Source organism: Glycine max, chromosome 13 (assembly GCF_000004515.6).
Source record: "Glycine max cultivar Williams 82 chromosome 13, Glycine_max_v4.0, whole genome shotgun sequence".
NCBI classification, from domain to species: domain Eukaryota; kingdom Viridiplantae; phylum Streptophyta; class Magnoliopsida; order Fabales; family Fabaceae; genus Glycine; species Glycine max.
In genome coordinates this window covers 32,871,878-32,893,972 of record NC_038249.2, presented here as the reverse complement: position 1 = coordinate 32,893,972, position 22,095 = coordinate 32,871,878, and the positions used below count along the sequence as shown (strand labels likewise).

The 22,095-nt window shown below is 32.9% G+C and overlaps 4 protein-coding genes across 9 annotated transcripts; 3 read left to right on the top strand and 1 right to left on the bottom strand.

Annotated features, from left to right (window-relative positions):
* Window positions 1-1,723: 1,723 nt before the first annotated feature.
* LOC100801563 (putative hydrolase C777.06c) lies at window positions 1,724-7,992 on the top strand. Of its 5 annotated transcripts, XM_006594458.4 has the most exons (10): window positions 1,724-2,744; window positions 2,811-2,952; window positions 4,545-4,672; window positions 5,512-5,659; window positions 5,748-5,853; window positions 6,207-6,265; window positions 6,980-7,015; window positions 7,108-7,217; window positions 7,373-7,463; window positions 7,583-7,992. In XM_006594458.4, the coding sequence occupies exons 1-9, from the start codon at window positions 2,566-2,568 to the stop codon at window positions 7,428-7,430; spliced, it is 966 nt and encodes a 321-aa protein (XP_006594521.1). In that variant the 5' UTR covers window positions 1,724-2,565; the 3' UTR covers window positions 7,431-7,463; window positions 7,583-7,992. The 5 variants fall into 5 exon arrangements, 4 of the variants coding, with proteins under 4 accessions (XP_006594521.1, XP_040864232.1, XP_006594520.1 ...); XM_041008298.1 differs by having other exon boundaries at window positions 1,724-2,952; window positions 7,373-7,429; XM_006594457.4 differs by having other exon boundaries at window positions 1,724-2,952; window positions 7,373-7,434.
* Window positions 7,993-8,875: 883 nt separating this feature from the next.
* Window positions 8,876-12,248, top strand: LOC100800652 (uncharacterized). 2 transcript variants are annotated; one of them, NM_001354184.1, is made up of 4 exons: window positions 8,876-9,375; window positions 9,617-9,695; window positions 10,129-10,194; window positions 11,380-12,248. In NM_001354184.1, the coding sequence occupies exons 2-4, from the start codon at window positions 9,636-9,638 to the stop codon at window positions 11,878-11,880; spliced, it is 627 nt and encodes a 208-aa protein (NP_001341113.1). In that variant the 5' UTR covers window positions 8,876-9,375; window positions 9,617-9,635; the 3' UTR covers window positions 11,881-12,248. The 2 variants fall into 2 exon arrangements, with proteins under 2 accessions (NP_001341113.1, NP_001341114.1); NM_001354185.1 differs by lacking the exon at window positions 9,617-9,695.
* A 339-nt stretch (window positions 12,249-12,587) lies between these two features.
* Window positions 12,588-15,412, top strand: LOC100791479 (pentatricopeptide repeat-containing protein At1g09900). Its single transcript, XM_003541627.5, has one exon. The coding sequence runs from the start codon at window positions 12,831-12,833 to the stop codon at window positions 15,198-15,200; it is 2,370 nt and encodes a 789-aa protein (XP_003541675.1). The 5' UTR covers window positions 12,588-12,830; the 3' UTR covers window positions 15,201-15,412.
* Window positions 15,413-17,095: 1,683 nt separating this feature from the next.
* Window positions 17,096-18,653, bottom strand: LOC100305707 (60S ribosomal protein L38). The gene is made up of 3 exons (XM_003542904.5): window positions 18,496-18,653; window positions 17,626-17,809; window positions 17,096-17,343 (listed from the first exon to the last, which is right to left on the bottom strand). The coding sequence occupies exons 1-3, from the start codon at window positions 18,496-18,498 to the stop codon at window positions 17,321-17,323; spliced, it is 210 nt and encodes a 69-aa protein (XP_003542952.1). The 5' UTR covers window positions 18,499-18,653; the 3' UTR covers window positions 17,096-17,320.
* Between the last annotated feature and the right edge of the window lie 3,442 nt (window positions 18,654-22,095).

Sequence of the window (22,095 nt, the reverse complement as noted above, 5' to 3'; positions counted from 1 at the left end):
ACAGAAAAAAATAAAAATTAATATCTTGAACAAATTATGCTGGACCCTTGTGTTTTACTCATATTATATGGAATATCCTTTTTTTTTTTTTTTTTTTTGCATTACTTTGGCACCCCTTCCATCAAGATCAAGGGTGTTTTTGTTTTTACAACATCTGTTATCGATGTTAAGTAACCGGATTTACTGTTGAAGTTCCTTGCTTATTATCTTCTGGTTTTGGTTGATTTAGACTTTGATAGAATATCTTATTGAGTTGTAGAATTTGCTGTATGGTGCATGGTTTTTGAGTATTCTAGCGAGCATAAAGTAATTTTGACTTTTTAAAATAAAGAAAAGGGTATCAAAAGCAATTCAAGAAAATATGAAATTGGAAATATTGACCGAGGGAAGATACAATTATACAAAATAAAGGTTAATATCATTTTCTTACACATTACTTTAAATATAATTTTTTTAAAGTTTAATTATGTTTTTGTCTCTTAAATTAGGATTTTATTTTTTTAGTCTCCAAATAAAAATTTGTATATTTTAGTCCTTAAATTTGAAAATATTCTTTCTAATCTCTCTTCCCAAATAAATTTTTGCATTTTTAGTTTCAAATTTTGGCAAAGTGACTAAAACTAACATTTTTTTTTAATTTGAGAGATTAAAAAATATAATTTTTTATTTGGAGGACTAAAAAACATAGAACTCTAATTTGAAGGAGTAAATATATAATTGAGCCTTTTTTATCATTTGCTACAATTTATTACAAATTACAAAATATATGTCTCACCTTTTTTTAAGAAATTTTACTTATGGTATATATATAATAGATTTTAATTAATAGTAAAGAATGTGTGAGATTTGAAAAAAGAATTACCAAATATAACATGCATTGAATTTCACTTAATAATATAAAGTGTGTCAAAAAAATTACAAAAAATAATAATATTAGAAGAGTATATTACTATCATTTTTCTCTAAACATATTTTTTTTCAAATAAATTATATATTTTTAAAAGTAGTTTGTTTTTAAAGGTTTACGCTCGTCTCAACTAGTTGAAATATATTTTCATGAATTAAATGAATTATTCTAGATTCTCTAATAATAGTTTTTTTTTTATTAATTTTTTGTTTATCATTACATTATTTTTTTTATAAGAATCTCCTGAGAAGTTTAATTTTTTATTTTTATAGGATTTCATTTGAATTATATACTACACTAAGTCTTTTTATTAAAGAAACTTTATGAACTGTTTGATTTAAAAGAGGTAAAAGGAGGAGAGATTTTAATAGAAGAGAGGAGAAGGAAAGGAAGAAGAGATTTTGATTAGATATCTTGTTTGGAAAAAAAAATAATGGAGAAAAAAGAAATTAACCCTTTTCTTTGTTTGGTTTATAAGGAAAGAAGAGGAAATTTAAAAAATAATTTATTTTTATATCTTTTAATTTTAAATTTTAAAAACATAAGTAAGATTATTTATGTTAATACACTATAAATGTTTTAAATCTGTCTAGCTCTTCAACATGGGAGGAGAGCAAAAATTGGATAAAGAGAGATTTTGCTCTTCTATATTTCCATTCCCATATTTTTTAAATGGGCTTAATTATAATTTTGGTCATCTTATTTTATTTAATTTGTAATTTTTTTATTTTAAAATAGAGATATATAGTCTACTATTTTAAGATATTCATAATTTTTGTTTAATTCTTAGTTTGCATATATTTTGTTTTTTTTTTATTTTGGTCCAATTGAACTTTAGACTTATTATATTTATTTAAGGTGTCAATGATAAATGATTTATTAATTAAAATTAAGAAATAAAAGAAAAAATATTAATAAAATTGAGGATTGAATCAATTTGTATTTAAAAAAAATAATAAAAGAACTAAATATTTTTATTTTGAATTAAGGAGATCAAAATTGTGGTTTTAACAAAATAGGAAGACTAAAGTTTTTTTAATTTGTAAAAATAAAAAATAAGTATCAAATTTGTAGGAACTCACATATTCTATTTAACCAATTGAAGTATACTCTCTTAATACAAAAGTTATATTTAAATCGTTTAAATATTAAACCAACGAGAATAATTTAAAAAAATATTTTCCTTCCTCTTTCCTCCCCTCCAATTTCCTCCAATCAAACAAAATATTAAATAAAATGTATTCATTAATTAGGTAGAAAAACATTACTAAAAGATTGGAATTCCAATGGTTTTATGGTAATTCGGACAAAATTATATAAATTGTTGATAATAAAAAATTGGTAGAGAATTATTGATAAATTTAATACTACTAGTTAAATTCCTTAAATATTATAAAGCTTAACTCATTCACTTATTGAATTATTATTCTAAAATAAGTTTATATCTTTTATATTATTTCTTAAAAAAATTATGTAAAATAACGTGGGTTTGAGTGTCGGAGTCGGACACCAAACAGTAGAGAAAAAAAAAAAGTGAAAAGTGTTGAATTTGGCGCGTCTATAAATACGACACTCCATCGGAATCTTCCTCCCATAGAACGCACCACACAGCAACCCATCGGAATATTCCCTTTCTTCGTTTTGAATCACTGGACGGCATGGCCACTTCCAATGGCTTCGTCGACGGCACTTCTCCGGAATCCGCATTGATCTTTCTCGGCAGCGGTTGTTCGAGCATGGTTCCCAACGTCATGTGCCTCCTTCAGCCTTCTGACCCTCCCTGCCCCGTCTGCGTCCAGTCATTGTCTATCCCTCCCGAACGAAACCCTAATTACAGGTCCTCTTTTCTCTTCTTTCATTTCTTTTCTCTTTCAAGAAATTTCCTCAAGATCTCGATTTGCAGGTGCAATACGTCTCTCTTAATTGATTACTGCGGCGACGCCAACGCTGGTGATCGTAAGTATATATTGATCGACGTCGGCAAGACCTTCAGGGAGACCGTGCTTAGGTGGTTCGTTGCCCATCGGATTCCCAGAGTTGATTCTGTGAGTTCACTTTTCTTAATTTAGAGATACTTCCCTTCCCTTCCCTACTGTGCAAAAGCTAGTGATTGATGTTTTGGCACAATGTATGGCATCAACGTGTTTCCTTTCAGTGTGGTGAAGGGAGAAGGGAAGGGGGAGAGGTCCCGAATTCAAATCCCCCTACTAACAAAAACTAACAATATTAACGACTAACACACTAAACTAACAATGTGTGTAGTGAATCTGAAAATCTTTATTGTATCATGGTTCCTTGGCCTGGCCTCTCTAACAAACAAGTGTGGGTCTTGTTGTGCTAGTTATTGTCTACCTGTTGTAATTTAAACAAGCTTTCGTCGCATCGTAACTGAAGCAAAGCAGAGTGGATGAGATTTCTTTCTTGTATCTGATTTTCCGAACTATCCATGATCCTATTTTTAATGAAATTTTATCATGTGAATGAGAACATTTGTTTAGTGGTGCTCAACTTCCAAGTATGTATTTGAATACATGTTTGGCTTTTGGGCTATAGACAATGTCCTTTCTTGAATGGTGTCATGGATGCTTTGAACAGTGTTCTCTGTTTCTGTTTTTCTAAAAGAACTGATTTAAAAAAGATGACCAACCTAGGAATATCATGACATACTAGTCTGAGTACTGGGATCTCTGTTTCCTTTAGCTTCCTCTTTCTGGCATGTGTCTTCCATAATCAATTTGAATGGTGAAAATGGAGATTATAAATTATGCCCCTGAAATAAAACTAATATTACTTTTACTTCTGCTTCTGCTTCACTGTCTTATTAGGAGACTCACAGTCTGTCAGATGAATGCAGAAAGTTAAAAGATCAAGGATTATCACTATCCGAGATAAAAAAAAAGAAAAGAAATCAGGGTCATATTGTGCTGAGTATATCTATACAAGTATAGTTTATTATATTAGAAATTTAATATTTCTTATTATCAGAGAGAGATACTTAAAAAGAGTTTGGCTATCTCAGTGCACCTGATTTTTTAAGGGATATTCCATTTCAGATATATGTTGGTAAAGATATCCTTTGTATGCCATGAAGAGAGAGGGCAGGACCTTGGTGAAAATATCGAAATATATCTTAGGAAAGGAAAAGCTCAGTAATGTTTCCATTTCTGTGTAGCTAATATAATTGGTAGTGTGAGCAGACAAAGCAATGAATCATGCCACTACTAATTAACATAAATCAGAGTTTGAAGTTTTCTAGTTTACTTAGTGAGAAGTCAGCAACTTGAGCATAGCCTCTTTAGATTTGTAGTTGCCATTGACTCATCATAATCTGAATGTATGGTGCCATTTTGTAAAGACACATAAAATTGCTCACAACAGCAATCCGAGGTTCAGAGAAAATTTTGCATTCTTCCAGGGAAGAAAGTTGATTTGGGCAAAACAACATATAAATTATTCATAAGCCATAAAGTTTGGTGATTATTTTTGACATGTGAAACTCAAAAACATGGATTGATTACTATTCTGTGTTTAGCATAGTTTTACTTCTTTTATCTATATTATTTCCTCCATGCATTTTGTATTCACCTGAAACTCACATTCTCTGAAAAAACAAATTTAATTTTTGCTTGAATTGCAGATTATTTTAACTCATGAACATGCCGATGCAGTCCTTGGATTGGATGATGTACGTGCTGTGCAGGCTTTTAGTCCAACAAATGATATTGATCCCACACCTATATACTTGAGTCAGCATTCAATGGATAGGTAACTCTAGTAGCAGCTTCTTGTTATTTAATTAAATAATATATTGATAATATTAGCAATACATACTGGCAACTTTCCTCTATTTTCAAAAACCTTCTTACACATCTCTTAAGATTTAATAAGGCACTACTATGATGTAACTCTAATCATCAAATAGTAACAGAACCATCATTCCTGGCTCAATTGCAAAATCATTTAATCAAATACCCTTAATATCAAGACTTCAACAAATGGGCTTAGAATTTAGAAAACATCCCATATGGGACCATTGCTACCATTGATATTAGTTATATTTTGTATTACATGCTTAAACTAGAAGTTCTGACATATGACTTACACACTATATAAACTTTTAGTTCTTTAAGAAGATATAGATAAACACACGATATTTTGTTACATGTATTTTGAAATTATTCTCATCATGTGTATTTTATAGTTAATTAACAGAAAAGGCTACAAGTTGTACCACTAGCTGTGATAGTCAGTCAGTTAAAACTTACAAGGCTCTCTATTCATCAGTATGGCTCTTTGATTTTCAATATAGATTATGCGATTCAAGTTGCTATCACAGGATAATTATATGCAATAACTGAATTAAATGCTTGAAAAATTAGCCTTTCTGAAAATATTTTATTTATGTGAGTTTTTGAGATGAAAGCAGTGTTTTGTCACTTTTGTGCATGCGCTCTTCATAACCATTGTCTTTAGATGCTTGTATATCTGGAAAATTGTTTTGATTGCAATATATCTCCTATCTCAGAATTATGCTCCTTTCATTTGATTTCATGGCCGTTTTATGCTCTCCAGTAGTTGAATCCATGTTTTGATCTTTGCAACAGCATAGCAGAGAAGTTTCCTTATTTGGTTCAGAAAAAGCGTAAGGAAGGGGCAGAAATACGAAGGGTGGCTCAAATTGACTGGAACATTATTGCTGATGACTGCAATAAACCTTTTCTTGCATCGGGATTAAAATTCACTCCTTTACCAGTTAATTGCCACAATCTTTGTCTTCAATGGTGAGAATGCAATACTCCTTTATATTATAATGACTTGACTGTTTTCTTTATGGGTGTAGGTTATGCATGGAGAGGATTACATCTGTTTGGGCTTTCTTTTTGGTGAGAAAAACAGGGTGGCTTATATATCTGATGTTTCCCGGTTTCCTGCTAGTACAGAGTATGGTATGTTTTGAATTAGTTTCTTCCTGCCTGGACATATGCACTTATCTACAAGGGTTCTAAGATATGAATCATCTATGATCTATCTGTTTTATCTATCATATATTCTGACTCTCTTTATCTCCCCACTGGAAAAAGAAGGACATATTGGTCGTGGATTGTTCATTTTGGCAGTTTAGTGCACACTGTCATTCTGTAGCTTGGACAGCATGCATGTGTAGCTCTTTAGATTGCAATAAGATCATCAATCCCAGAAGACAAGTTTCATGTTTGAAGAATTTATACATCATAAGAAAATTCTCAGATGAATTATGATTTTCAACATCTTATATTTAGCAATAAATTTCGTTTTACAGTCATCTCGAAAAGTGGAGCTGGACAGTTGGATCTTCTTATATTGGATTCTTTGTATAGGGTTAGTAGTTCCATTTTCAGATTTTTTGGGTTTAAAACATAAATGTGATACTCATGCTATATTTTCCAGATATATAATGTCAGTTATGTTCTGCCACAGAATTTGTTCAATAATGTGCATGATTTAGCAGTAAAGGATCTCTTAATGCACAAAAGGCATGAATGCATGCTCACTCAACAATCAACATGCATAAGTATCTAATGTATGAATTTTTAAGAAAAGTTCTTGATTTCTTGTCGCTTGACATGCTTGATTTCTTTTCTGTTGTATCATTTTTGTCTGATTATTGTTATAAAGTGCTTTTACCTTAACTGTTGCTTCTTATGGCTTGATCTGATTCAATCTTTTGTTAATTTGTTCTGTGGAATAATAGTGTCTCTTTACAGGAGTAAATTTTTTCAATTTTATTTTATTTTTCTTATACAAGATAGACATCACTATTTTGTTGTACATTTCACAATTTTCTCAAAGAAGGCCTATGATTTGATTTGCTAGACGTAAATCCTTTAAAATTTTCATGCACGTTAGCATATCTTCAACTTTAAAGTAATAATACCCAGTGTCCTTTCATTGCTTAAAGAAACATAAATTTCAAGTTGCATTGATCATTTGGAAGTGAGAAATTTCATATACATGGTGTCAATTCCCTGTTTTAGTTTTCATATTTCTTTACTTTGTGATTCATGTTTCCTTCTTTGTTCTGTGTTATTGCAGTCTGGGTCACACAATGTTCACCTTTGTTTTCCACAGGTTTGTTTTCCATTTTATAAAAGAAACATGATGTTTACATTTCATATCTCCCTTACCCCGTGGTGAAATGTTATTAATTGGTAATTTTACAGACTCTAGAAACTGTGAAGAGGTTGTGTCCTAAGCAAACACTACTAATTGGCATGACTCATGAGTTTGATCACCATAAAGACAATGAGTTTTTGATGGAGTGGTCCAAAAGGTATATGTCTTATTCTTTTTTAAAGAAGTCAAAACTGTTGCAAATACATTCAGTGATAATCTAGTAGTAACAGGGAACTATATGTCTTTTTACTCTATAATATGTTGTAGATTTTAGAAAATGATAGAAATGACTCTTGCTATTATTGTACTTAGGGAAGGAATTCCGGTGGAGCTTGCTCATGATGGTTTGAGAGTCCCCATAAACTTATAGTAAGGAAAGGAAATATACTTCATGTTATTGCAGGTTAAAGCAATCTATAATCGTTTGATTGGATGCAGTTGATATAACCGATTATGTATTTTGTCTCCGAAAATAACAATAAATATATACTTAAATCTAACTGTGCTATCATGTTATTGCAGGTTAAAGCATGTGACAATGTATACCGCATACTGTTGATCTTAATTAGATTGGGTTGGAGCATTAATATTCTTTACAAAATATCCTCGACTTCTGCAGTAGTAAAAAGCCACATTTTTGCTAGAGGTTGCATTTCTGCAGTAGTAAAAAGCCACATTATTTTGATGGAAATCCCGATTCTTCTGATTGAACTTGTGAAAGCTTGTATTAGAATAATTTTATAGTCGACTCCTTGATGCCGGAAAACAAATTGAGTAGCAATGAGTTTTAAGAGCTCAAAAAATTCACAACTTAAATTTCTTTTGCAGTCACCGAGTTACTCTACGATGAAACTAATCTGCTGGCTACAAAGTTGTATTATTCAATTGTATGGTAATTGTTATAAATAATTGGTCAACTTAACATTTGCTCACACTGGTATTCTTTCAGCTTCGTTCTATTGTTCTGTTGCAAGAAGAATCGCAATTAGAATGAAAAGCATTTTTCGAACAAAAATAGAAATCTTTCATAGCACGCAATTAGAATAATCTTGGTTCTTATTTATCAAAAAAAGAATAATATTGATTCCTCCGTACCGAATATGACATCTTACCCTGTAGTACCGACTGAAATGCGAAATAAAGCAGAAATTGAATGCTACCGTAAGTTGCACGGCTGGAATTCAGTCATCCTCTGTTTAGTCGGTAATTTTGGTTTGACCCGTAAGCATTTCAATGTTTTAAACTTTAATTGGTTTTTTAGGCCAATTTTAACCTTATTCGACTCTAATTTTTCTTTACAAAATATATTAAAAAGTACAGTAAATCTCACGTTTGTGTTGAAACTGTTACTTATGAAAAACAATACCCGTTTATGTATGTAAATTAAATCCTTGTTTTAAAGTTCAATTATTTGTAAGTAAAAAATAAGCTTATTAATTGTTGTATTTTAGCATATCGAAATTACAATCTATGTTGAATCAAGTTATAGATAAAGACACTCTTACTAGCTCGTACTTTAAAGACAAAGTTCTTAGAAGAGCCTTATTCATTTTTTATATCTGATGATGTCACGATATGATTAAGAAAACATTGTACGTGCTAGATTTTTATTAAAAACAATATCATAAATAATTAAACAGTTATTATGCTCTGCATGTCTAATATTACTCACATAAAAAAAATGTATTTATTCTATTAAAAAACCGGAAAACATTGAAAGTTAAGTCAAGTCAATCAAATTCTAACATCTTGGCTTCCAAAAATTGTAATAAAATATACATATATATAGCAACGATGATCGACTAGAAATTTCTTAGACGTAAAACATCTTTTTGTTTATGTTGCATAATATGTGAACGTGTTGAACTAGTCAATGCACGTGACGGTGTTTATGTTCTATTCACCAGACTTGGTCGTTCACAAGAAACAACACACGACCAGGCAGAAGAAAACAACTTTGAATTCCTCTACAACAATTTGGAACCATTCTAGAAAGCAACCTTAGTTAAAAGAATTGATGGAAGCTTCGGGTATGCGTGTCTTATGGTTTGTTTTTCATATTTGATGACTCTCACACACAAAAACAAACATTAATAATTTAGTAGTTCGTAGTGAAGGCTAAGAATATACAAACACAACAGATGGCATGTTCTGTGCCTTTTAACAACAAGAATTTGGATATAAGTTTCTTTGTTTTCAAGCCAACTATTGTAATCATAGATGACCTTGTTCATGGACTCAAACACTTCTCCTTAACCACTGAGAGCCTTGGTTGTGTTCAAAGCTCTATATTTAGGAGCATCCATGGAAATATGGTAAGTTTTTTTGCTTTCTCAGCTTTCCAATTTTGAGTTCATTTTAAATAATTTCTCAGCTTTCCAATTCTGAAGTATATGATCTTTGTTTGCCTAGTGTAGTCAATTTGTTCTGAAACTTTGCTGATTATAGTTTATGAAACCCATTTTTTATCCTTCAATAGTACCAACCATTGATGGGAAGACCATAAGTGAAAGATTGCACCTTAAATTGATTATACAGTGTCATTCTTATTTTCAGATTTGTTTTCCACGAGTTCATGTTCATGAAGAACTTCTATCTTTCAGTGAATGACAACTTCAGATGCCATTGCTTCATGGTAGTATACCATCTGTAATGGTTGAATCTGTCATCAATTTATAGATATATATAGCTTAAACATCTATGATTGTGTTCACTTAACTCAGTTGTTTTTTTTAGTTTTTACCATGTGGCTTCTCAGTAGTAATCAGTTTCCTGAATTAGAACCACAAAATTCTAAACTTCTACAATAATTACAGTACTGGTTTTATTGATTAAAGTTTTCCTTGTACCCAACTTATTTTTTGATTGTTGACTTCAGGTAAAACAATGTAGTCCTTGTTTTCAGTAAATATAGAGGTTTCATTTCATCTGTCCCACTAGTACTGCTCTAGCTGTGTTAGTGCTAATCTCTTGGGTTGATCTTCTTTTCACTGGGCATATCATAAACCATTGTTATTTATCTTTCTTGATTTATTAACTTTGTATGAATATTTTTGCTGTGTAATCAGATCATATGGTATGGAGCATGGCAGAGGCGGTCGAGTAAGGAAAAAGAGGAGCTGACCTCAACCCTTGTAAGTTGGACAATGACTTGACTATTGGTGTGATCTCTTTGCTTTCTTGGATCATTAAAATAGGAAAATTAAAGTATCCTTTTCCTAATAAAGTTCATTTGAAAACAGTGGCATTTGCTCCAACCAAATCCACTACAAAGTAGAAAAATACATGCAGTATCATTTTAAGGACTGGTCGTCTAGAATTTGGCTCACACTGATACATGACGCTTTTCGAGTAAGGGAGAACTCCATAGAAATTAGAAGGAGAGAGAGAAATAGAAACTAAATTTTGAATTCTTTTTTTTCCTCCTCTTCTATCAGTCATTACAATAGTATATATAGCCATGCCACACCTAAGAACAAAATACAATAACAAAATGCAGTAACAGAATGCTAACAATTGCCAAATGCTTTCTAGAACCTACTGACTTATTTACTTGGGCTTAGGCCTCATATCTAAAAGAAACATATGGAAATATTGGACTTTAGTAAGAATTGGGCCGTAATACACATCTATAAGTATTATGACATGCAAAAGAAAAATGATCTCTGTAAGGAAATGTCATTTTATTTTATTTGTCATGATCAGAGAACCCTGTTAGGCTATCCACTATCCATACTAGACAGAACATCTAAAACGGATACCACAGATATTGTGCCAATTTTTATAGCTGAAGTACATAATGTGATTGTAGTTGATTGCAATGTTTAGCTTGAGATCTAACATTGTTTGGCAATTGCCATTGACTAGTGATAGACCAAAATAATGTATAGACTAGTGATAGACCAAAATAATGTATATAAGTGGGAGCAACTCTCACCTCTTGAACTAATTTTTTGGATTGAGTTAGGTTCAAATCCAAATTTTAAAACTACCAATACCATATGACATGGGATTACCACAGTTTAAATCCCACAATGATTTCAAAAAAGTGTGAAAGAACTATGTAAGAGTTGTAAACTTGTAATCACTGATTAGATTGGTTCCTAACTACATGTTTGAATAGGAAGAATTGAGACAAATTCCTATTCTTTAGAGATGTTTTTTATGTACTTAATCTACTGGTGTGGAGAAAGGGAGAAAAAAAAAGGTCTTATTATTCTGTCATCTTTCACATTAATGATCAATATACACCGATCAGTTCTTCATTTTATTCATTGTTTTTTATGTATGTATTTATTTATGTTGTTGATACTTTACAGAAATCAATGTTAAGCAACATATCAAGCATGGCTGTGTTAATTGAACACAGTTTCCTTGAAGCATACGGTGGAGAATCAAGAGATGGCTCTTCAACTGCAAAATTCTCCACTGGGGACATAATATCCTTGAACTCAGCAGTCACCACTACTAATGACCTCAATGACCTTTGCTACGCGGTCCTAGCCATTTTAAGGTCACGCTTTGCAAAAATGGAAGGCATAACCGCTGGCCTTTGCTTCAAGGGACAAAGCAAACCCAGAGTGGTGTGCATTCATGTCTGGAAGTCTCTCCATTTTTGTTACTCTTGGATTCTCAACTCTGACCACAGAAATTGGATGATGCCATATCTTGAACGCTTCTCTATCAACATGAAGTATGATATTTTCCGAGTAGTCTATGTTAGGGGTGACAATGTGGTTGATCTTAACTGCATTTCTACTCATCAGATGTTAGAAAATGGGAAAGAAAGTAGTAGGCAAGGGCAGGTTATGCAGAACTGAGACTGCTGCAAAGGGTTTCAAATTTAGAACCATCAAATTTGCCAAGTTATCTTGTAAATATTGCATATTACTTTTTTAAGTTCAATTTACGGATTAGAACTCAAAGTTGCATGTTACATAAGTACCATCCTGTGAGGCCTTCTCAACTATTTAACAAAGCAATACTGTGTATAGGAATGGCTTTGGACAGCATGGTCTTAATCTTCAGTGAAAGTACGGATCGTACGGCAAGATAGTTGTTTTCACTTTGATATGTAGAGATTGAGCTAGGCAGGGTTGCTTAAACAACTTAGCTTTGTCACGGAAACAATAATTTTGTAAGTCATTTTCAAAATATACAAGGTTTGAATAGCAATGTTCTAGTGATTCATTTAAATGCAACTGAAAAGAAGTGTGTTACCGAAAGTGGACTCACTTAACCAAACAATTTTAGGCCATTAGGTGGGTTGGATTTTAGAACTAGTGTGAAATCTCCCGAGTCACTTGTTCAATCCACCGTCTAAAAAGCTGGTTGAGACAAAAACGAAAGAAATACTTATTATTTTTAAACTGGGAGTACTAACAAGTAACAACACATTCATTGTAACACACCCACTAATTTTTTTAAAAATATATATATATATATATATATAAATTATAAGATTATATTATTGAAGAACTGCGAACTATAAAAATTACTATTATGTTTTAATAAATGACAATCAATAGTAAATTGTATATTAAAAAAATCGAATAGAGAGTGTATTCTTTCCTTTTGACGTTAGTATTCTTTCCTTTTGCTGAGTTTGTTGATTCGCTCGCAGTCTTCCCCTATTTCGAAAGATGTTAGTTTGCTCAATTTGCTGATTTGATTTTCATCCATTTCTCACACACACTCCTTTCCTCTTCTTCCGTCTTCACCTATTTCAAACAGAGGTGTGTGTTCGCGGTTCTCATCCATCATTTCACTCATGCCACTTCTCAGGTTTAATCACTATCTACTGCCAAAACTTTTAGCCTCCCATTTCCATGCTAACAACAATTTCTCCTCTATTGCTTTGTCCCTTCATTATGCAACAAGTTCTGTTTTTTCTGCTTCTTATTCAACCACTAATCTCAGACATCAAACTGAGGGTAAATACAGCAACTTTGGGAATTTCAATGATGATTTAGGGAAAGTAGGTCCTGGTTTTCAAGAAAGCTTAAGTTTTGCTGCAAGTGTTAGTGATGGGGCAGAAGAAGAAGAGGGGTCTAGTGATGATGATGAGAGTCTTGAGTTTATCAATTCCTTTCATGGTAGCAACGATAAACAGACACAAAATATTGCAAGCATTGAAATTGATGACAGTGAATTTAGACACCCTGTGGTGAGAGAGGTTTGTAGGTTAATCACACTCAGCTCTGCTTGGAACCCTAATTTTGAAGGACGCTTGAGGCACTTATTGAGAAGCCTCAAACCCTCACTTGTTTGTGCCGTTTTGCGCTCTCAGGCCGACGAACGTGTTGCTTTGAACTTTTTCTATTGGGCTGATCGTCAATGGCGCTACAGTCATCACCCCCTTGTCTACTATACATTGTTGGATGTCCTTAGCAAGACCAAATTGTGCCAAGGTGCAAGGCGGGTTCTTCGGCTTATGACACGCCGCGGAATTGAATTGTCACCCGAAGCTTTTGGCTGCGTGATGGTGTCTTATAGCCGTGCAGGCAAGCTGAGGAATGCGTTGCGGGTTTTGACCTTGATGCAGAAAGCTGGGGTTGAGCCTAATTTGTCTATATGTAACACCACTATCTATGTTTTGGTGAAGGGTTGTAAACTGGAAAAGGCGCTGAGATTCTTGGAACGAATGCAGGTGACTGGAATCAAACCGGATATTGTCACTTACAACAGCTTGATCAAGGGTTACTGTGATTTGAATAGGATTGAAGATGCGTTGGAGCTTATTGCAGGATTGCCATCCAAGGGATGCCCTCCAGATAAAGTTAGTTATTATACTGTGATGGGTTTCCTCTGTAAGGAGAAAAAAATTGAACAAGTGAAGTGTTTAATGGAGAAAATGGTTCAGGATAGTAACTTAATACCAGATCAGGTTACATATAATACGCTTATCCACATGCTTTCAAAGCATGGACATGCAGATGATGCTCTTGCTTTCCTAAAGGAAGCAGAAGACAAGGGTTTCCACATTGACAAGGTTGGGTATAGTGCAATAGTTCACTCATTCTGTCAAAAGGGGAGGATGGATGAGGCAAAGAGTTTAGTGATTGATATGTACTCAAGATCATGTAATCCTGATGTAGTTACATATACTGCTATTGTTGATGGATTTTGTCGCTTGGGGAGGATAGATGAAGCAAAAAAGATGCTGCAGCAGATGTACAAACATGGGTGCAAGCCAAATACGGTATCATATACAGCTTTGTTGAATGGCCTCTGCCACAGTGGAAAATCATTAGAGGCAAGAGAGATGATAAATGTAAGTGAGGAGCATTGGTGGACCCCAAATGCCATCACTTATGGTGTCGTAATGCATGGGTTCCGTAGGGAGGGAAAATTGTCTGAGGCGTGTGATTTGACCAGGGAAATGGTTGAAAAGGGCTTTTTCCCAACTCCAGTTGAAATTAACCTGCTAATACAGTCTCTCTGTCAAAATCAGAAAGTAGTAGAAGCTAAAAAATATTTAGAGGAATGTCTGAATAAGGGGTGTGCCATTAATGTTGTAAACTTCACTACTGTAATTCATGGTTTTTGTCAGATCGGTGACATGGAAGCTGCTCTATCTGTGCTGGAGGACATGTACTTAAGCAACAAACATCCTGATGCTGTCACATATACGGCATTGTTTGATGCATTGGGAAAGAAAGGTAGATTGGATGAAGCAGCTGAGTTGATTGTAAAGATGCTCAGCAAAGGTTTGGATCCAACTCCTGTAACATTCAGGTCAGTTATCCACCGTTATTGTCAATGGGGTAGAGTTGATGATATGTTGAACTTATTGGATAGAATGGTCAAAAGGAAGCCATTTAGAACCATATACAATCATGTTATTGAAAAGCTTTGTGATTTTGGGAACCTTGAGGAGGCTGAGAAACTACTGGGGAAGGTATTGAGAACAGCATCAAAACTTGATGCTAATACATGCCATGTTCTGATGGAAAGCTGTCTGAAAAAAGGGGTTGCACTATCAGCGTATAAAGTGGCTTGTCAAATGTTTAGACGTAATTTAACTCCTGATTTAAAATTGTGCGAGAAAGTGACCAAGAAGCTAGTTTTAGATGGTAACTTGGTGGAGGCTGATAAACTTATGTTACGTTTTGTTGAGCGTGGAATACAACAAAAATGAGATGCATTTGTGTAAGTTATCTGCATTTCTAAGCTCAAGCCTCAGAGCAATGATTTTTGTTTTCAATTTCCTTTATCATTTTCTTTTGTGGGTATTACATCTTGTTGCCTAAAATGTGGCAAGGCATTTTTTTGGGAAAAAATGATTTTGTTGAGAATGTAAATTTCGCTCATATTATAACCATCATATATGCGATTTAGATAATTTTATCATTTTTGGGTTCAGTCACATTACTCACATATTGCTTTCGCTTATCTGGATAATGATATGCATAGAATACCATGCACGAGAGCACACTTCCAGTTTTATCCTAAACTTCAAACTGATCAACCACTCCTCAGCCTAAATTGTTTAGGCACCCGAAAAAATAATTTTATCTTGGCATGGTTTCAAATTTCTGCCTTTTCTTTATTTATTTTTATAGTGACTTAAGTTATGTGCTGGGTGTGGGGAAGGGAATAAGATATTGGGAAATTGACACTAAAAAAGGGCTGAGTTCACTTACCATTATTTCTCTTTTGTGGGTTGTAATGGTGGAGGTGTGCCTTTTGGTGGGAGGAAACCAATGTTTCATAGTTTATGTCCTGCGTAGTTTTCGTCTTCGAAAAATGGTTTAGGCAAAAAAGCTATAGTCTAAAGTTTGGAGATTCTCTCATATGAAGGATTAATTGCACACCAGCAGACTTTAATAATTTCTCCTAGTAAACATAGGATGAAGCTTGTAGGGCTTCACTATCAAAGGAAGTTTTTTATTTTCACAAATCAAACCTAAACTTCAAGTAGTGTTAAGCTCGGCTCAACTCATATATACTACTAATTATCCCTAACCTCTATTGTACAAAGAACATTTTCTTTTTTGAACTTGAGCTTTCTATTGCGGTAAACTTTATTATTATCTAGCATTTAGTTGATGTCTTGGTACTTAGTAGCCTCTCAGCACTTGATGGTAAATACTAAGAATAGAGAGACGTGTTAAGATGAATGTGAGCCAAGATGATAAGATGAATGTAAACTTTTATTATCCGACATTTAGTTGATGCCTTACTGAGCATCCTTAATGAATGAGGCAACAACATTAGGATAGATAAAACTTAGATGGGGGAGTCGTTCTCTAATTAGAAATCGATTTTTATCTCAGTAAGTAATTTGCCTTAGATTGATGTTAGAAGTCTGCACAAATTACTAAAATAAAAAACTTTAATTTCGGCCAAAATTTACTAAGGAACCGTATCTAAATTTTGCCTTAATGGTGTTTCCTGGATGGTACTACCATTTGTTAGGGTGCTAGAGTATTAAGGACCTTCAAACAAGTTGATCACCTTAACCTTTACTTGATTCTTTGTGATTAATTTCTCCCCAAAATAAATAAAAGGGCCCAAAGATATTATTTTGGACCCATATAACTACATCTGGACAAAAAAGAGACCTATGTAGTGTAGCAATTGTACAATGTGAAAGCTCACGCAAAGTAAATTTCCAATACCTTGGATAACGTTGAATCCAAGTCCTTCCAAGAAATCCTCACTTGTATTTATGTTAATCCTCGAGGCCTCTGAAGTTAGTATTTCAACTCACGCAGTGTATAATGCATATCACAGATCTAAATTGTTGATAAAATATATCTAACACTTAATCGAAAGCTTACTTTGAGACTTTGAAATAAACAAGTTTGCTTACATATTTAACAAGATTTACTCAGACGTAGGTAAATACATATCATATTTATTACTTTTCGCTATTTAAAATGTGCCACTGCCCAGCAAAAGCAAACAAGGGTACTTTACTGGAAAGAATCCTATAGGTAGGGCTTGGGATTGATTACCCTAATGAAATATGGAACTGTGAAAAGGAAATAAACATATAAATAGGCTTGAAGCCTTACTGAAAACACCAAGTAAAATAAAACAGACAATAAATTCATATATATAGTTCCACAGCACTAGAATACTCCATTAGACATAAATTCAAGTTTCATTTTCCAAAACAGATAAAAACAACCATGTCTTAGCAATAATCTATAATAAAAGACCAACTGACAAAAATCTCAAGCTTCAACTACAGAGAATCAAACTTCAGAAGAATCAATGAATTGCTTCTTCTTGATCTCTCGCCCAGTACCTTTACAGGTCTTGAACACTCAAACCTGAAAAACATCAAAAGTATTATAAGTCGTAGTGCATAAAATGACCAACACCATATAGCACGGATTAAAATAATTAAAGAGCATAAGATATACACAGTTACATAATCATTGCAAAAGATTTAGGAGTCCAAAATTTAGTTGGTTAAAGAAAGCAAATCCCCTAATCCAAATTCTATGCAATTGCCATGGAAATATCACCATTGGCATTTGGCATACATATAATCAAAAGTATACCCTACTCAATCAAACAAAAAATCCCAAAATACAATTTCCATCACCAACCTGGAGGAAGAGATTGCTTCAATTTATCAGCTTTCTCTGGGTCAAACACACAAAGTGTGTAGAGGTACTTGGAGCATCTGACCTTGAACTTAACCACATCTCTGCTCCTCTTGATCTTCACTGACCTCGCATCCTTCCTTCTGGCAGTGAGAAGGAAATCCTTAATCTCGTGGATTTGCTTAGGCTGCATAGAAAGTACCACACAAGCAATAACAGCCATTTTAAAACATGCACAAAATATAAAAGCAAATAATCCCATATATATTGACCCCAAACTATGGTTTTAAATTACAGTCCACAACGTCAAGGTATTTTGACACTCCACAACCATGTGGCCACATTTTCCTGCAATGTAAAGGTTTTCTAGCTCACCGCAAACAGAATTTAAAACCCCTAACCAAGAGTAAACTAAAACACAGTTACAAAACTATTAGTTCTGCAACCTAACTACACAAAATTAACAGTCATCCAGATCCATGAATAAAGATCACACAGCACAAACAAGTACCAATGTTGCAATTGCAGGGAAAATAAAACACTGATCTCTCTGAAATCCAAAGTCCTAATTCCTGAATCACAGTAAAACCCAACAATTACCAAATCTAGTTACGCCCTCACTCACAATTCTGTTTCTATCAGCAACATTGTGTTACACTATCACTAACTTACATGTAAACCCTAACTTCACCTAGCCAATTCGAACCAAATAATTCAACAGAAAATCGACACTCAAACAAGTGTTCCAACAATCTTTCAACGAAACTCGAATAAAAAATGGCACTAGTTAATCAGTTTTAATTAGAAGAATAACTGAAACTGAAAAACAAAGACGAGAGCGATGTAATTGAGAAGAGGGAATCGAGAAATCACCATGATTACGAGAGACGCAGCGGGGACAGAGATCAAAGGCGCAACGAAATGTGATGTAAATTGTAAAACGCATGGCAAGTGCACCTCATAAACCCTAACCCTAGAGACTCAATCGCAGTCCTCGGGAAGCCCAAACCACTTTGTGGCTCGTGGGCCTCCTCCACTCTCCAGTAGGCCCAAGTAAAGGGGAGAGAAAAAAAATTTAGCCAGTGCTTTCTTCTAATTTGGAATTAAGCATGAAATTAGAGTTTTTAAGATTAAATAACGTTTCTGGTTTTTAGAGTTTGAATTATGCGTAGTTTTGGTTTTTTAATTTTTTTAGATAATTAAATATTTCCAATTTTAAGTTTAAGTAAATTTAATTTTATATCATTTTTTTTACTTAAAACTTTTAAACTCTATTTTTTTACTCGATATGTTTATAAATTTAATTGACTAAATTATTTCAAATATTTTTTTACCCTAACGGTTGCAAGATGTGGACACAGGTGTTTAATCGTTGGGTCTGTGCAAAAATTAGTTTGATAAAAAGATTAAATCGAACTTGAATCAAATTATTTTAACTGATTTGATCTTATATCCAAATAATGGAGTTAGTTTGAAAATTGATTTAGAATCAAACAGATTTTAAAATGGTTTTAACTAATTTTAAATTGATTCTAACACTAAACTTGAACTGATTTTTGAATTATTTTAAAAAAAATATAAATAAAAATTTCGGTAAAAATCAATTTAAATAATCAAACCAATTTTGTAGAAACAATTACAATCCATAACAACTTAGTTAAAATATACTAATATAATAATATAAATAAATTCCATACTATCATATAATTAACTTCTATAATAATTAGTCATCTCTATGCCAATTTTAACTACATGACAGTGGAAAAAATTTACATTGAAAATATATTAAAATTAAACTCTTGTATTAATTTTGATGTACATGAATAAGAAATAAAATAAGTTTAAAATAATTTAAAATTCTGCATGCAAAAGTTATATGATATGAACTTTTAATTCAAAGAGAATTTTTTAATAAAAATTAAAAGTTATCAAATTATGGAAAAGTTGGTATAACTCGCACGGAAGTGTGTTTGAACTTTTCTCACATTAGGTACATGTTTTATAAATCAGTCTTGGCACTATTTCTTATTTCTTTCAATGATTTATAACATTCTATCGCTATCTAGTTATCGTAAATCATAATTTAGTTAACTCATGATTGAAATGCCTCAATCGCATAACTTGAACAAGGTACGTACATTACATGGCATTCCCCAAGTAACACGTTTTGGCCTCCCAATCTCAAACGCCAATCCCGTCCATAACATATATTATTGCTACTTAATTAAGCCACAGAAGGACCCTCCGTAGCAAGAATCCGTACCTCTCGTACACAAGACTCGTTAGCCCAATTTGTTTCACTACCTTTTCAACATTGTATTATCAATTTCCTGTGTAGTTTTGTCATTCGTCCCAAAACAACTTGAAACGGTTTTTAGATATACTTAATATAATAGTTGCATAACTTTATAGGATGCTTAAGGAAATATTTTTATGACACACGAGTGGAGGTGCAGCATGGATTTTGTACAGTGGGAAACAAGAAACTTAAGATAAGGTGTGTCATGTGTGCGTGCACGTGTTAAGAGAGGTTAGTAGAAACGTTTTTTGTCATTGTGGGTGGCAGAGGAAGGCTAGAGAGACTAAAAAGTCAAAAAGATATAAAATTGACTGTGGTAAAAAATAATGAAAAAGAAGGATAGATCACAAATTCAAATTTCCTGTTAACAAAAATTAAAAAATTAATAATTAATATTTGCTGATAAAAAGAAAAGAAAAATTAATCCAAAGAAAAAAAAAAGGGAAAAAGGTAAGTTATGATAGAATGGTGATATATATGCTATTCTAGTTCAAGAATATAAATAACTCCCTACCTAAAAATATAATAAAAAGGGTGGGGTTAGGGTTGTTGGGGGTGGCAAGGCAGACCCTACCTTTTTACTAGGAGTATTATTGTAGATAGTGCCCTACCTGGTCACCATTCCATACCCAGAAAAAAAAAGGGTCCAACAAATAAGGGAGCCCCACAACATGCATGAAAACAAATATTGTACTCAACTCCAACTTCTTTAATCACTCACCCCATTCCCACTGCCACAACTCAAAAAAGGAGATCCCAAAGTAGGCTCCTTCTACCACCCTCCTCTTCTTCCTTCCATTCATTCAAAATGTGAAACCATTTTCAAAAGACTAGTAGAACCTAAAATGATTAAATGAATTATAGCACTGCATGTGTGTACGGTGTGAGAATGAAGTTCTCACTGTCAAATCTCTGCCGACATCAACACGTTATAAGATGTTCTTTTTCCAACAAATATTTCATCAATTTATGGTAAAGAATAATTTAGATATGTAAAATTTTGGGGTCGTACGTACGTCTCGATTTTGTTCCGATATCATAAAAAATGAAAATTTGATTTATACTAATGTTTTGTATGTAGTTGGGTAAGGATCAATATCTTATACAAGAAATCCCATCAAGGCATGGCAACGAGAGAATGAGTATTGTCTTTCCAATTTTTGATATATCTGACGGGTTAAAATTTATTACCTCATTCTTGTATCTATTGAGTATAGGGTATCCTCGACCCCCCGTCTCATACCTGATTCAAATTAAAAGAATATTTTTTTTTGTAAAGAACATATTATAAATTTGATTTTAGAAAAAATAAATTGATTGTTAAACATTTATTTTCAACTACTTATATGTCAATAAATTTATTATAGCGCATGTGTCTACAAAAACCATTAAGAAAAGAATATTAAATTATATAAGTAATAAAAATTCTAGGCCTTTTGATTAAATTATGCAAAAAATTTAAAAATTTTAAGTGGCGGGACAGTTTCAAGTTCGGGTTTGGAACGGATGTAATAATTCTATACCCGTACTCATGCCCGATCAACTCAGGTATTACCTGTTAAAGTCGGGACGGATTACTGAAAGGTACAGATTTTTTTTGCTATATCTAACCCCATCAATTATAGATTTTAGAAAATATCCTAATAATTCAACGCTGAATTACTCCCACTCATTCAATTTATCAAACCGTTCATATTGACTATCTACACTGGATATTTTACATATGAAAAAGGGATTGGTTTGCATTACGTTTCACAATATGAAAACATTTTAAAAAAACAAGTTGTTAAGTTAAAATCCTCACGTTAAACATAAGCATAAAATAATGCAATATCTTGAAGTAGGCCCGCGTTTTTCATTGAATTTTATTCACTTTTATAGCTAACATTAATAAAGAGAAAGATGAATAAAAAGAATAAAAAAAAATCTTTGAATTATATAGCTCATTTACAGTTGGTATCCCAGCCACCTCCCTACAGTTCCCATTAATTGGTTACTCAATTCCTGAATAAATTAGCACAAGTTATTAGTTCATTTTTTTAATCTAACAACAATGATTGTCCTATTAAGTTCAATTTGTAACCAATGCTTTACACCCATTAAGGAACCAATGATATTTCTGCATGTTTTCCATTCCATGAAACCTGAACTTAGAAAAAGCAGCAAGGAATTTG